At 43.2% G+C, this 17,051-nt stretch overlaps 1 protein-coding gene across 3 annotated transcripts in view; it reads right to left on the bottom strand.

Moving 5' to 3' along the window:
- The window catches only part of LOC104933705 (guanine nucleotide-binding protein G(o) subunit alpha), an 89,350-nt gene that overhangs the window by 21,824 nt on the left and 50,475 nt on the right, over nucleotides 1–17,051 (bottom strand). For all 3 annotated transcript variants that reach the window (XM_027272654.1, XM_019256204.2, XM_027272653.1), the window contains exon 4: nucleotides 4,052–4,212. In XM_027272654.1, the coding sequence (XP_027128455.1) occupies nucleotides 4,052–4,212 (161 nt within the window). The remainder of the gene's footprint in view (nucleotides 1–4,051; nucleotides 4,213–17,051) is intronic.

Raw genomic sequence — 17,051 nt, forward strand, 5'->3', positions numbered from 1 at the left:
GACCAGAACATGAAAGAAGTGCTGTGAAATGATGAGAGGCAAAGGCTCCGATGATTTTTGGTCCAGGAAAGATGAACCCAAGGAAACACTTCGAGGCCAGATCACGAGATCTATTTTGTGTTTTAGACATTCATGAAGAGATGCACGCATGTTTAATGAAACGATCGACTTTCTAAAGACAGCGATAGGCAAACAAAGAGTGCCCACTAGCACCAGGATGAACTATATCTGACCAAAATCAATACAGCTGAAGTAGACGTTATTACCTGGTACAAAGTTCATTCATGTTAATTATGCAGAATCAATATCTGTAGTAAAGAATGGAGAACTTTCTGACATTTAACTTCAAGCACACGTCATTGCTGACATTAGTGGACACTGTCACTGTGCACCTGATCTATTTGACACCGTGGTCTTTCAATGTCATCAACAAATCAGTTCAATTTCATTTATAGAGTGCCGAATCATGACCGAAGTTACCTCACGACGCTAGACAAACTCTTCTTAAATATAGAAACCCAACAACTGAGCAAGCACTCAGCGTCAAAGAAATACTCCAGAGAAAGGTTTCTAAAAGGTATGTAACACTTTACGTATATTTAACACATATAAATGCAATATAAATATATTCTGCTTTTCCCTCTGATGTCCTCCGCCTTAACTCTCTGTAATTTACAGAGTTTCCTGATGGACAGTGAAGTAACCTGCTATGAACTGTAGCTGCTGTCAGCTAATGTTACTTCAGTTTGTTAGCTGGGCTGCCCAGATTGTGAGCTCAGAGTGTTTGTACCACAGGCACTGGGACGAAGAAGAAGAAGAAGAAGACAAACAGGAGGAGGTTTTCAGGTCTAACAAATGCTGATGGGGAGTGGAGTCATGCCAGAATCAGAGCTGGACATGATGACAGAGGAAGCTAAGAACAGAAAAGGAAAGAACGACTGAGCAAGAAGCCGTCGGACAAGAGTAAATCTGGGACTGACTTTCAGTCGTTGGTGAAATAAAAGGCTGAAAGACAGACGCCGAGCTGGGCTGACTGCTGCTGGACTAGTCTGTAATGTTATCTGGCTGCTATGTCTTGTGTTGTTGCACTTTCTTGACGTTTGGCTGTTTGTAAAGTTCAAATAAATAATATAATCATCAGAAATACACTGTGTAGCACTGTGGGTATTGCACTGTGAAACTAGGGGCCCTAAATCACAGATGTGCCTGAGAGAGAGAGAGAGGATGTTACTGTGTTTGATTTTTTAAATGGAGGCCAAATGGGTACATGCATAGCACTGTGCCAAAGGCAAGGGATGTAAATGATAAACAGAGTGTATGTGTATTGTTGTAAATAGGTCAGGACATGGAGGGCATTTGAGAGAGAGAAAGAGCTGGCTTCTGGCAGTGCTTTCTCCTCTTGGAATAAAACTTTCTATGCAATACAAACAAACGTTACATGCGTGTTTACATGATTACACACCCACAGAAACTCTCCGCAATCGCATCTTTAACCGTACTCTAACACCTGACGACCAAAAAGGCATAACCTGTCCAAATATCTTCACTTTGGAGCAACGTCATCGACTTTCTTCTGCTGAAGAGGCACACACACACACACACACACACACACACACACACACACACAGAACACACACCGAGTGTGGTCTGATCACGTGATTTCTGTCCTATCAGTTCATTGGCTGGTCGGCCTGTTCTGCTCCACAGGCCACAACATAATAGGAAGTGTGCATCAATCTTTAATGTGACATTTAACACAGACACACAAACGGACACACACACACACACACACACACACACACACACACACACACACACACACACACACACACACACACACACACACACAGAGCGGATGTTGTTGAGTTAATTGACCACATGTAAATGTTGATGGGAATCTGTTTGCACCCCTTTCAAGGCGTCTGCCGTGATGAGAAATAACAGAGTGCTTCTAGTCGCTCTCTTCTCTCTCTGTCTTTTCTTTGCTCTCTCATCGTTTTTTGACTTCCTGACTCACTCCTTTCCTTCGTCCTTTTTGTCTCGCGGTCTGCATTATTCAACCATTCTGATGTGTTTTTCTCTTTGTCTACGCCTCTGTTTGAATTCCCCACCTTTAACTTTCCCCATCTCTAATCTACTCCACATCTTCCTTGCCCTTTCTCTTTCTGTCTTTTCTCGCGTTCTTCTTCTTCCTCGGTCATTATCTTCTGCTGTGTATTCTGTTTCATGTCGTCTCGGCGGCTGCAGAGCTTTTTTTTGTGTCTCTAGACGCTTATTTCAGCTGATTCACCTGCACGTGGTGCATTTGATCTCGTCTCTGGATGTGGTTTCTTCTCTTTTCAGTCAGTTTCTAATGTTAGGGATTAAGTAATGAGGCATCCTGTAAAGGTGGAGGTTTTCTCTGCTCATGTCAGTGTCTCATTGTGCTTGCAACATTGCCAGACTTTGTTTACCTGCTCAGGTTTGGTCATTTTCCTTCATGAGCTTCTAAATGTGTAAATATGCTATGTGGTTTTCCCTTCTGCACAGGGCGTTTTATTTTGAAAATCGACTCGGATTCTCTACGCTGTTTCTGACTTCCAGGCCAGCTCGAGCTGCTCTGTGCAGATTGACGCCAGATGCTCGCGGCATCCGTCAAGAATAGGACAGACGCGTATTCCCCCGCGGAGCCGAGCTCGGAGGCCTGCTTCTGGGACGCTTCTGAACTGGTGGAGCCTGTGGGGTTTGAAAACATTGACTAGAACAGCCATGTATATCTCGATCGGCCATGGCGCAGACAGAACGCGGCACATCTGAGCCTGGTGGAATTTGGCGGTAATTCTCTGTTGGGGTTTGTTTCACCGGTGGCAGAAAAACGTCAAAAGAATTATACCTAGTTTGAGTTTACGCCGTCTGAGCGAGTGGTGCGCTTATCTGCCTCTGCTTCAGTTTCTCTTGGCACTGCCGCTGTCTAATCTGCATTGGATGTATGGAGCATAATTAAATAAAAGGCTACACACACAAACATGGCACTTAAGGGAATGGACTCCTCGTCCTCCCTTGTGTGTACATGTGTGTGTGTGTTATTAGTTTGTGTATGATCACAGTTAGAGGATTATAAATAAACAGCAGCGTGTGTTCGAGAGCATGAACATGTTTTTGTTTTTTATGGCGGATGGATTAAGGAGGGCTAATGAGTGATGTATTGATGTAGACTTAGAAAAATCAAGACTCAGCTGGTCAGGTGGACGATGAACACACACACACACACACACACACAACTATGCTGAGTCAGCGATATGCCACAAACGCCGCTACATTCAGAACACAAACCAACGCACGCCCACAACTGTCGCGAGGACGGTAAATGTGCTCGTAGTCGGGTTTATCCATTTTCTGAGCTGATGTAGATAACAGCAGGCAGACAGCAGGAAGAATCAATGCTTTTATGAAAATGTAATTTGCTCAGAGCTTTCATTTGTCCCTTTGTCAATACAGACAACTCCCCTTTTGACACAGACAAACACACACACACACACACTGGCTGATATCACCTGATATCAGCTGTTTTCACCTCTCTAACAATTGTTGCCGTGATATCTTAGTTGGCTGCCAGTTACAGTATCTCTGGGTTTTTTTGTCCTCATCACTTGGACTTATGGAGATCAGTGATTTTGCTTTTTTTCTGTCATACTTCATGATACATCTGTGACCCGTCCAAAACAAGCCACAGCTCTCGTTTTACACTCGGAAACAGACACTGGATGGTACAAACCATGAGTACGGTCTGCTAGAGGCAGAGTCTAGATGCAGAGACGCGGCTGAATGAACTCACTGAGGACTCGCTGGGCAGCTTTCAACATGTGAGGGAGTCAGAGTCGGAGTCAGAACCGGGTCGCTGGAGGAAGGACTCAACCTTTCGTACATGGGGAGCCCACTCTAGGAGCTGAGCCACCAGAACACCTGCTATTTTATTATCCACCTTGTATATTGTGAGCTGCTGTAACAAGTGTGGAATCAACAGAGTTCATCTTATTTCACATATTGAGTAATAAAGATGTACGACACGTACTACTGCGCTGAGTCGTTGAGCTGGTACTCTCGGGCGCGGCTGAAACACTCCTGGATGCCTGAGTCGGACCACAGGCGCATCATGGCGGAGAGCAGCTCGGCGGAGTAAGGCTCCGTGTCCTCCATGCGACTGACCACGTCGCACACCATCTTAGCATCCGCCTGGAGGAAACACAAGGGAGGGAGGAGAAGGTTAGTACAGAGGCAGCTGTTCAGCTGCAGACAGTTCACACAGGAGGCAGGTTTGAAATGTCAAACCATGACGGTAAAAGGCCGACATGTTTCCCTGTATACAGTAAAACAGTCATTTCAAAACCTTTATATTATATGCAAGGGTATTTATAGAGAATAAAGTAGGACTTTATATTATAAAGTATATTAATATTTAATGTCATATTTCACAGTCAACAGTACTAACATCCTTTTACCGCAATATTAGAAAAGGTTATGCTGTATGATATGGTAAAATTCTGGAAACCACAGCTGACTGAGTTTCTTTGTTTTGGGGATTATTGTTGACTGTTTAATCTGCACAGAGCTGCTTCAAGAACAAGAGATTTGGTGTTATGCCTGATCTGCACTTCTCTTCCTAATATTTCATGTTCGGAGTCACGATTGCAGCATTTCTGAAAGTCAACGTCACATTTTAGCTCATAACTAATTACGGATGTATGCGAGCTCCGCTCTACCTGCACCACCACAAGGAGGTTGCGTAACCACCCAGTGGTATCACAGTCTGACAAGCAGTGCTTAGAGCAAGAAACAAATGACCTGGAGGAGGGGGAGGGTGGATGGAGGGTGGAGGCTGAAAAAGAGAGAAGAGGTTTGAGGTGATTACAGAAGAAAAGAACAAGATTAGAAGGAGAGAAAGGAAAGAATGGGAGCCTTTCAGCTCCCCCTCTGGTTCATTTATTCTCCCCTGGTCTAAAGCATCATTTAAAATCCAACGTGGCATTATAAACCCCGAGTCAGTACAGGAACACAAACACACCAGAAAGCTTCTGCAGTTTGCGGAGAGGGCCCGAGAGTTCAAACTCAGTTAATGTCATCAAATTGCAATGTGGGCAAACCTTCAAGATGCTCTAAAAATAATGCCAGCTGGAGTTGGACAAAGGCATGGCTTTTTTTTTTTGTGTGTGTGTGTGTGTGTGTGTGTCTTTTTTTAGCCGCACAAAAGGCCACAGAGGAGGAGGCTGTTGTGTCGTGCAGCAGCGATCTGGGTCTTGTTCCTTCAGGGTTACAGACGGTTGATCTGCACTCTGAACTCTTTCCAGACAAGACGAAGACGCAGATAAATCAGCTCCCGGTGACCGAACAAAGCTGCTCGGGTCAAATCATCGGAAGAGTCCTGTCAGTTAGATCCACACGTACATTTACTGCCATATGTTTCCTATTGCGGCCCTGAATGTTATTATCATTTCGGGGGTGGAATTCAATCCTCTAATTGCATACATGAGATGATTTTAAAACATATTTCTTTTTTGTTTAATTTAAGATGTGTCGGTCTGTGTTTATGGAACATCTCTCTAACCACTTAGCTATGAATAAACCTGCAGCAGGGATCTCACTTAGATTCCGCTGCCATTACCAGCATCGCGCCTGAATCACCCCTTCTCTTCTTTCCTCTTTGCTGTTATTGACTTCTCTTCCATGGTTTTACCTCCTACATGCTCATTCCTGCTCACAGTAATGACACCAGGACAGTGAGGCCCTAGTCTTTAGTGTCTTCATGTCCTTTACACCCGTACGCTTAAACTAAATAGAAAAAAAAATGCACGTACACCTAACTGACCTTGATTTGTGGTTAGTTAGTGTGTAATCAACTCGTTCTTCTTCCCTTGGCATGCTACTCCACCCATGTTTCAGTGATTTTCTATAATAAAAAATATGTTTTTGAGATTCCACACTGTTTTAAACATGTATAAACTCTATATCCGTTTCTTTATTTTACATTGATGCTCATAAATAAATAAAAAACTGTCTTAAGCTATGATCAACAAACTCAACGCTTTTGATGCTCGGTCAGCTTTATTGATGTTAACTTGTTTAATTACAGAATTAAGTGTGAATCAGAATTAAGTTAATAGAAATGTTTGTTTCTTTTAAAGGTTATCAATCTATCTACCAGCGATCTATCACCTGATTCATCGAATGTTTGAAAGTGAAGGCCGTTTTCAAGTTTGGGCTGAGATAAGCTCGACAGAGCTGATATTTCTTCAGCACATCCACTGACTCTAACCCAAAACAGCCTCTGATTTAGCTTTATTTTATTGGTTACTGTAAGTTTTTCAAGATAAAGCTTGCTGATGAAACAGTAGCTTTATTCCTGGGTGTAAAGACTGATAATAATTCAGGTGATTAAATGTTTGAAACCATTTCATCTTAATAATGCAACTTCGATAAATAAAAACATCCAATCCTCCTTCTGCACAACAGATGTACAATGTACTGTAACATCACACTCAGTCGCTCTAAAATCAGAGTCAGCGAGCTTGAAATGTGACACCATCTGCTATCTATGTTACGCAAACCAATCAAACATACAGTAAACCTAAATATACTTACACACTATACGGTTTCAACCTACAGCTCCTTCTGTGAATGTGGTATTTATGTTACTGTGGCCTTGGAAGAAGTCAGCAGAAATGAAATCTAAAACTAAATAGAGCTGAAATCAAATAATCTATGCAACACTACACCTGGCTAACTCCATCAGTGGAACAATATATTTGTGTCCTAAAATTTTACAAATGAAACACTATAGTGTCAGGGTGAGTGTTGCTATTCCCTTCCTGTAATTTTGTCCAGACATTATAATTAGATTGCACAGCACTCAGGTTGGAACTGCAATAATAAAGGAGGCATGATCTGTTTCCGAGTTTCCACATCTCCCCTGAAAATTCACACAATCAGGGAGAGATAATAACAGATTACGTAAGTTTAGAGATTTGACAGAGCGCGCATATGTTCCTCCGAACAGCAGATCTGATTAAAACTCAGCCAAGCTGACACAGCTCACACCTGGGAGACGCTCCAGGTGCGACCGGTTTAGCCTCGATACATTTCATTTACTGAAAGATTTCAGCAAGGTGCTCGAGTAACCACGTCCACAGAGGAAGCATACAAGAATAATACTGTAAACACTCACTTCCCCATCGGGCAGGTAAACGGATTTTTGCGAACGATGCCTCTACAGGATGTTACAACAGAGCAAAGCTGAGAAAAGGCTTCATTCATTTCTAACAGACAACATCACATGTCACTGATTTTAGCCTCCCTCCACTGTCGTCCTGTGCGGTTCAGGTCCGTAAGAGCGTACGAGCCAGTTCGTAACCTTGGATCCTTACCTTTCTGGATCTTAACCTGTGTGGCCTTCTGTCGGATCCGCTGCTAACTTGTGCGTTTACCTGTTAGGTGTTTAGTTTTAATCAGAATCCGGTGCAGAACCTCTTATCCTTCGTTTCCGTGCAGATTCACATGTTTGTGCTCTTTAGTTTGATCAATTCAAACCCCCTAACTGTGTCCACCAGCACAGTTGTTTTTAAACGGTAAAAAACTGGCAGCTGTGGTTGCCAGAATTTTACCGTAATTAATACGGTATAACCTTTTTCTAATATTACAGTAAAAGGATATTAGTACACTTGATTTCTATGGTTTTTATTCGATTTTAATTTGTCTGTAAAACTGCAAAAGCATGACAGCAAAAGACTAAAATATGCGTGTTTACTGTATTAACAGTCTCTAATATAAACTACTACTTTATTCTGTATGAATTTAAATTGCTGTATGAATGAAGGCGTTGGAGTTTGACTGTGTTTTACTGTCGTACAGTCGTACTTCATGGCATATTTTACAGTATTTTACTGTCATAGTTTGGCGGTTTTGTACCTACAGACAGCTCTCTAACATGCATCCTGACTGTTTCTATGACACCTCTGCAGTGCTTCCATGCAGATTCAAGTGTGTTGTTTATGTGCATTGTTTGAGTGTAACAGCCATTTATGAATTACTACTTACTGAGATATTTCCCTTTGAACCGTAATCGTCGACCTCGTGATGCCGCTTGAACTACAGAGTAACACAGTGAACTGTCACCGTCGGCTGTGAACGCGACCTCACTCTTCTACTCTGCATTGTTCGTGTGCATCCAGGCCTGCTAACTCTCCACCTACCTCGCCTCATGCGGTCAGCCCCCAATCATCCTCTCAGCCATTAGCCATCCCTCCATCATCATCATCTCTGTCATAGTCTCTTTCTCTCTGACCTCTATCTGAAATCATCTCACTACAGTTTTTTTTTTTAATCTGTCCGTCCTTCATCTCTCCTTCCATCTGCGGTTTTGTTGTTCTCCATTTGCCCTTCCCCGGCGTCATGTTTCTGTTCTCTCTCCTTGTTCTTCCTTTTCCTCTTTCATCATTTTCTTCCGTATTCCTGTGAATCCTGTCTTCTTTCATACTTCACACCAGCACTCCCTCTCTCATTCTCTGCCCATTCGTCCTGTCCTCCTCACCTCTCTTCATACTGTTCATTGAAATCCATCACTGCCCTGATGTTAACAGGGGTGACAGGGGATTATTCATTTATTTTAGCCGCCTATTATTGGTGTGAGACCAATTCTTCAGCTTGTTAGCAGCAGTATTTTCTTTGCCCAACAAAGTCTGGAATAGGAATGTTATACGTCGCATCGTTTGAAAGAAGTCTTTGTTAAACAGGAAGAATTATTGATTTGTAAGACTTCTTTCACCTGGTTTTGGTTTTACAACACAAGTAGCTCCAGTTGTTTTGCTTTCATCAGGTTTTCCAGCAGCAGCAGCAGCAGGCAGACAAAGTTAGCCAAGGACACGCTTTCCACCGGGGGACGGGGACAGACACGTCCCCCTCACTGTTCAGACTCCTATTTCCGTCCTCTTTACTTTTACCTCAGTTTGATTGATTCATTCAAAGACAACCAACCTTGTCCTCTGACTGCCCAAAATCTACATGAGAGAAATGATCATTTAAAAAAACATTAACCCGAGTCACCTTCAGTTGTTACCCACAGCATTCAGGCTGCTCACAAACAGTAGTAAGTGACTACTAGTAAAAGACTTCAAAACCTTTATTAGACCACATTTTCAGGGAGGTAGTTTATATTAGAGACTGTTAATTGTGTCGTGCCAGAACAGGAGCTAGGCAAAAGGGCAATAAAACCAGACTCAGCAGCCTCTACGGACAAAACGTCAAAGGGTACGTTGATGGAAGAAGCTGAGAAATGGAGAGCAGAGTTTACAAAAGTAAATCTAGGACTGATGTTTCGTTGTTGCCAAGAGCTTTGTGAAATAAAAGGCTGAAAGACGCCGAGCAGGGCTTCTTGCTGGACCAGTTAGTAATATTATCTGGCTGCTATGTCTTGCGTTGTTGCTCCTGTCGCAGTTAAAGTTCAGTCAAAGAGAGTTTTTCACTTGTAGCCTTGCTCTTATCTAACTTGGACAGCCTTGATGACTGCGTCTATGTGTGTCGAGCTATCTGTTCGCCTGCTCTACATCCCTGCTTGGACACTGAATAGGCAATCATCATCACCACCACCGTCGTCATCATCATCGTCCCCCTCCCACATCCTCTGCATCTGTTCCTTTATCTCCTGCCTTACCTCTCTCACTCCATTCAATAGCCAATCAGAGCAGTTTGGCACCTACTGTAGGAACTTTCACACGTGTCATTGTCCCAAATCTATAGCCAATCATCTCATCAGCACGCTGACCACACAAACTACACCCAACATGTATCATCCAAACACAATCATCCATCCACATGTGTGTGTGTGTGTGTAGAAACCAATCTGGAAGTCTAACAACTATATATTATTTTCATAGCATAGTATCTATAATGAAATTCACTTTCACTGGTGATCATTTTGTGGGAGGAAAGTTTGAAAGTGTTAATTTCTACCAGCATCCATATCTCCCTCTCTTCTATTCTGGAAATAGACAACGCTGAAGCAATATTTAGAGGACGACACGTCTTATAAATAGGATTAATAAAGGGCTCGATTTTCCTGGAGGCAAACGCACTTTTTATACAATTTCTCTCGTGCGTCTAATTTCTGATGCCAAATGAATGTGTTTACACCAAGGCGAGAGGAGAGGCGTGTCCGGGCACCACAAACGCAGACACAAGGTAGATTTTGTGGCTTTAGCTGGCAGAGGTGCAGGGGGTTTTACAGGGTTTTTCAGAGGTTTCTTTTTTTATACTGTGTAATCCAGTGACCCAGAATTCGGCAGAAACAGGGTGTCAGATACTTTCTGGAATGCATGCATGTGTAACATTTGAAAACAAATTCTTCTTTTCAATGTCTGGTGTAAACTCCTTGCAGCATTCCAGTTTGAGTCAACTTGTACCTGCACCAGCAAAGCTCAATATAAATCTGCTAAGAGCAATTGTCTCTAAATCAATTCCCAACCCGTTTATATAAAACCTGAGCTGACCCATAATTAAATATAAGCTGCTGCTGGGGAGTGAACAAAAAAAAAAAAGGCAAAATACTGTCAGAGAGCACCATGGCAAGACGTTATCAATAAAGTGTAAAAATAAATAAAAAACGCACTGATGCGTGCAGACTGTGGAGAAAGAAACACCCTCCATGTTTTCCGTGGATTAGGTTCACTTGTTTCTCCGTCTACACTACACAGGCGCGCACTCTGGGGCGTCGCATGGTGTGAAAAGTTAGGCCTGTGACTGACGGGGGGCCTCTGAAACCGAGCGAGACGATACTTGCTACCAGCTGTGAATCGTGAACGAGGAGTGCCGGTGGATCAGCATCGTGTTTGAGACAAATCTGGCTCCTAAAAATGAAGAGAAAGAGAAAGGACGGGCGACAGTATGTCACTTAATTTTTTTATGAAGAAAGGTGTCTGTGAGTCGTGGAACTTTTTCTCCCCTGCTGGGACGCCATGACACCCCAAACATGCTGTCTTTGAACTTTAAACTAAAGCTTCATCCATCTGTCGCCGGGCGCCGATTCCCTCTTTATGTAAATGTGCCTCAGTGCCAGGCGAAGCCTCTGTTCTCATCTGCGACCGATGCTCTGTCCTCTCTGCCGGCAGCCACACAATGCCTGATATGGAACGACAGAGTGTGTGTTAATCTGGCTGTGAGGCTGTATGACTGAGGGACGGTGCGTGGAGAAAACCGAGTCTGTTTTCTGTTGTTGTTGTGTGTAAAATGTGTCTGTGTGTGTCCGGAGTGTGTTCCAGTTTAGAGCGCTGGGCAGTGGGCCACAGACACACTTAAAACCCACAGACCAAGCCAAGGATGCTGTCTAAACAGACATATTGGAAGACGCAGGGTCGATGTGTGTGTGTGTGCGTGTACACGCACAGTGGAAACGCTGGTTTTCCCGTGCAGCCCGACTCTTCTTCAGAACTTCAACAGAAGCACGTGCGACACAAGCGCACGGTCACGATGCAGTCGTCAAGGAAACAAGGAAAGCAATTACATCTTAACCTTTGCCCAATGAAATTACCCACTGTTATCGAGGGAGACGTATCTAGAGCCAGCGGTGATATGTGTAGAAAAGCAGTTCCACGGTATCCATTAATCAGAAACGTCAAGTAGCACTGACTACATTTACATACACGATCAGGAAATCACTTCACAGGCAGAAACGTATGCATGTATGTTTCGTGCACGCCCTAATAACCCAGTTACAGTCAGATATATCCACCACGAAACACATATTAAGTCACCACTGTGTAAGAAACCAGGTTACACACAGGACACATGATGCCCAGTGGCATGTTTTTTTATTTAAATTTGAATTTTACAAGTTAGGTAAACACGACTAATGCTACGTCAATTTAAGTCATTCCATACTTAGGCCATAGGTGCATTCACACACACAGTCAGTTATGGCAAAATGCAGTGTACTGTGAGATGGTGCACTCAAAATGGCCAAAAAGTGGTTGCCATTTTTCGGTACGTATCGAAAGGGTAGGGAGTTATGAAAATGACGTCCAAGGAAGCTGCTGGAAAGTTGTACCTGTATGTTTTATGTTCATATTTTGGCAGTCGAACGGTGGCGCTAAAGCTCAGTGCAGTTGCAAAAGGTGAAGACGAAGAAGAAGCGAACTGAGACAACACTACTCTGCCCCAAATAAGTACAAACATGCTCACAATTTTTTTTACCATGGTCACCAGCTTAGTTTAGATTAATGCCTGGGCTTATGCCGGGAACGCCATTAGTCATTAGTCACTTAATTTATTGCAATTCATGTTTGTACCAAGTCTCAATGAAATACATCCAATCGTTGACGTGTTTCAGACGCACAAACAGACCACCACTGCCATCCCTTGGGAACATCCTTAGCGTGATTAAAAACAGCTGGAAACCTGGCTCGGGTTGTATACTTTTGCTCTGAGTGATGGCGATGAAATCACACTTCCCCAGCCGACATGTTCGCTGTGCTGACTGTGTTTTAATCCCCTAACCCTGTGAAGAAAACCAGATTTCTCCTTTACATCATGTTTAGGAAATTCAATAACTAGATTACTCGATTACATGGAAATGCACTAAACAGGAGTACACAGCTGCTGTAAAGTAGATGCATTCTTATTTTGTATCTTCGCCTTCAGGGAGCTGATTTTCCCCAACCACAGTCGTCTTTTTATGCATTATCCCATTTGTTGTGCTGCCATTAATCAAAAGCATTAATCATCCGCCATGAAATATCGACTTTACATTATTTTATTACACGCTTAAATAATTTAGAACCATCTGCAGAAACAAATGAGTAATGTGTTTTGGCACGAGGTATAGCGTCTTAGTTTAATTATAAATCTGCGAGAAACTTTGTCGACCGAGTGACGTAATCACAAATAAAAACAGCTAAATTATGATCAAACGTTCAATGTCATGCGACTGTCATGTGTCTTTCTCACATTCACATTTTGGTAGATTCTTATTTTTCCTGTTTGTTCTGTATAGTTTTTGATCTAAGTGACTTTCATCCATCTATCCAACTGACATCCGACTGACACTGGGCCAGAGGCGAGGTATGCCTGCTCGTGGCTGACACATAGAGACAACACTACCGTTCACATTCACACCTACAGGCAATTTAGCCTCCAGCTGGAGTTTGAACCAGAAACCTTCTAAAAGTCAATGGAAAGATATGATAGGAGGCAAATTCCCTCCGGAATGGGTTGAATGGCGAAGAAGAAGAAGAAGGCCCTGCACGAGTTCAAACTGTTTCAACCTGCTCGCTTCTCTGAGTGAAATAAATGTATATATAAATATATACTGTATCTCCAGCTGTCCGAGTCTTTGAGCTACATGCTGTAGGCTCAATTTAGATTGTTTGAAATTTTCCACATGGGAAAGGAAGTCAGTTTTAAGAAGTGTAAAGCAATAAAGCAAGCCATTCCAGATCCACAAAGACCGGAGCGCTTAAGTACAATACGCCTGTTGAGCCATGCACAAGGCGAGCTCAGTGTACTGTACACTGAGCTCGCCTTGTTCTGGATTAGTTGGTATATTACAGTGTTTCTCAAACGTTTTACGCCTCAGAAAATATTCAGCAAGTACCACCATCGTCAAAGAGTTGCCAAAGCGTGACGGTGAAAGACCGTAAAATATGTAATAAAGTATGGCTGTGTTTTCTTGTAATCAGTTAACACAACTAGATGCAACTAAATTCTACACACTGGACCTTTAATAGAGCAGAACTGAGCTGATGGAGTTCGTTTACGTTTGGCGGCTGCAGCTGGACTCCATAATAATCACGTTTGTTATTGTTGTACAGACATAATGTCCATGTCAGTGTGTGTGTGTGTGGGTGGGTGTGTGTGTGTGCTGTTGACGTCACACCATCAGATATCTCGGAGGAGAGAGAAAGAAGAAAAAAAAAACATGGCTGGCGTTCTCTATTAACAATCTGTTATCACTCCCCTTCCCTCCCTTTCTCTCGTCTATTTTCATCTCCTTCGTCCTCCTTGTCAATCACACCTCCTCTTTTTTCTCTCTCCCTCCGTTTGTCTCTCGTAGTCTCAACCTTTACCATCCCTCCTCCGGACATACCTCGTATCACATGACAACAACAACAACACACACACTTTGTGTACAACATGTCCATTCTCCTCTTTTTCTTCACCTCTCCTCCTCCTCCTCTGTTGTCATCATCGTCGTTGTCTACCGGCATGCCCCACCTTCTCGCTCCGTCTCCCTTGTTTTTTTTTTCTCCTCCTCCTCCTCCTCCTCCTCGCTCTATCTCTCTCACTTCTCTGCATCATGTGACTCTCCGCTGCAGTTGCCATGGTGACCATCCTCATTTCCCAGGAATGCAATCTTGTCTCTCTCTCTCTCTCGCCCTTCCCATCCATTTCTGCCGCACCCTCCTCCTCCTCCTCCATCAGCATCATCCTTCCTTTTCCTTCATCTGTTTCCTCTCCTCCATCCTCTACTTTCCTCTCAATCCACCGATAGTTTAAAATCATTTCAATTATTTCAATTCAACTCATGTTTCTTGATACAGATGAACTGCCAAAATATCTTACAAGCTGAAGGTGCTCGCACCACCTCCTCCTTCAAAATATCTTACAAGCTGAAGGTGCTCGCACCACCTCCTCCTTCACCCTGCCTCCCTGTCTCTCTGTAGCAGTTGCTGAATAATGGAAGTGATGAAACATATTTAAGGCCCCACGGAGCCCTAACACACAGACACATGCATATGTACATAATATATATATATATGACTATATATATATATATATATATATAGTGTCTGTGTGGTGTGTGTGTGTGATATATGTACATATGCATGTGTGTGTGTGTGACCCACGCCTTGCTCCGGTGGAGTTTCCGTTGCCACCCTCGCAGGGCATCCTGCAACCACACCCAAGACACAGCACACACAGAGAGAGAGAGAGAAGGATGGAGAGGAAGAAGGTGGCAGAGGCAGATATAGGGCATGTACAGTACATGCTATTATATGAGTGGATCGTTAAAACACACTTAGTCAATAGCAGCCAGAGAGAGAGAGAGAGAGAGAGAGAGAGCGGTAAAAATCAATCCAACTGTCCCCACCTCAACCCCCAGAGAGAGACAGAGAGAGAGGAGAAGGAGATGGAGAGAGGAGGCTTTGGATGTAACCATAAGCATGTACACGAGTGTGTTGCAGAAATATTATGTATGCAAAAACCTTTGTTCTGTTTTTGCGCAGAGATGCAGGTCAGTGTATTCATGAGGGAGCTGTCAGTTTCCACCTAACTGTGGAGGAGTACAATAATGTGGTGATGGGTCTCCAAAACAGGCAATAATCCCTGCAGCAGATGGAGGAGGTGGATGTGCGATGAGCTTCAAGAGTGCCCTCCGAAATCTCAGATTTTTAATTCGAGGCGTCATCTTTGCCGTTTGTGTCGTTTCATAGAGAGGAAGATGTTTGCTCCCGTCCTCCAGCAATAGCTGTATCAAGATTAATCTGTTTAACAAAGGAACAATTCAAATCTACTTTCTATTAACATACATCTCTTTATTTGTGGTGTGAAGTGTGCTGGACGACGTTTGAATCAAACGATGACAGTTGTGTGGTTCGTTTGCTCGTGGTGATGGTCAAATTTGATCAAACCACACCCGCGCAGCCCCGGACGAAGATGATGAGCTCTTAATTGTCAAACTCTTCATAAATCATCATCAGCGAGGATGCATCTGCATTAAGATGTTTGCGATGAAAGTTTTATATCCTGTGTTTGTTCGGCAGTCGTCCCTTCATCAGTTTGACGTGAGAACTATCTGGTGGAACTCTTGGCGGAGGTCCAAGACAGATATGTTGGCGTCGTTTCTAAAGCCGTAGGATGAGTAATGGATCCCTAAATGTTGATTAGAGATAGGACAAAGAAGGTCCAGAGAATGCCAAACATAAATCAAGGCTGTATCTTTTGTGTTGAACGAGATTCTCTGCGAATGATATTAAACCACCAACTGAAGATCAACTTGTCATCTGTTGTTTGTCTTGAACTTCTTGCATCCTGGTCCTGAAGATTCTTCCTACCTTAACTTTAAATGAAGTTGTGTAGGTTCAGGAACAAAGGCCACACGTTGAGCTCAGTCGATCTACAACCCTGATTTCTCCTGATCCCTCACCAAAACATCCACCTACCTTTCGTCCCTCCATGTCCTACAGCACATCATCTACAATATTCAATTAACCTGTCGAAATTTTGACCATATTGTTGCAGTCACACCAAAAAAAACCCTGTAGTCCTAATCCGAAAAGCAGCTGTTGTGCAGTTTAAACAAAAGCTTTGCGACGCTTCATTTAATTCCACCTTAAATGTGTGCGTGTCCATCCACTGTACACACCTTTATCGACAACACACTGTGGCAGCTTGTGAATACGGATGGGCCGCGCGATCAAACATTAACCGAGGATATCAAATGGAGCGTTTTACCTGTAATTTACCATAAAACGCCAGACGCAATTAGCGGCTGACAGTGAGAAATAGATTCTCACGCTTCGGACGTTCAGGCAGAGCCAATAGATGGCTTGAATTTTTACACACACGCATAATATAGGACCTCGATCTGTCTTTGTCAATATCCATTCTTAAAAAAAAAGGCCTACAGCAGCTCTCTACCTGACCGTCTGATCTCACCTGTGCTGGCCTGGCACTTCTTATTAAAGATCACTGTGCTCCTCCGTTTCCCCTGAGTTAGCTTTCTTTTTATAGCTTGCATTGTCTGTTTTTTTTTACAAAGGTTCTCTCCATATCATTTCTTTTGGTGTTTTCCCACCTCAGATATTCTATTAAACTTTCAAGCGAACTCCCCCCCCCGCTGTCTCCCCGTCTCCCCTCCTTCACGTCTCCGAGCTCTCTCTTGTTGCGTCTTTGGAGTGTCTCCGTCTCTCGTCCAATCTCCCTCTCTGTCACTCACTGTCTCTTTCCTCTCACACTTCATCTATACTTAGATCCAACAATGAACTGTCACCCCTCACACACACGTATACACGATGCTAATACCAAATCTA

Source organism: Larimichthys crocea, chromosome XXI (assembly GCF_000972845.2).
Source record: "Larimichthys crocea isolate SSNF chromosome XXI, L_crocea_2.0, whole genome shotgun sequence".
NCBI lineage: Eukaryota > Metazoa > Chordata > Actinopteri > Sciaenidae > Larimichthys > Larimichthys crocea.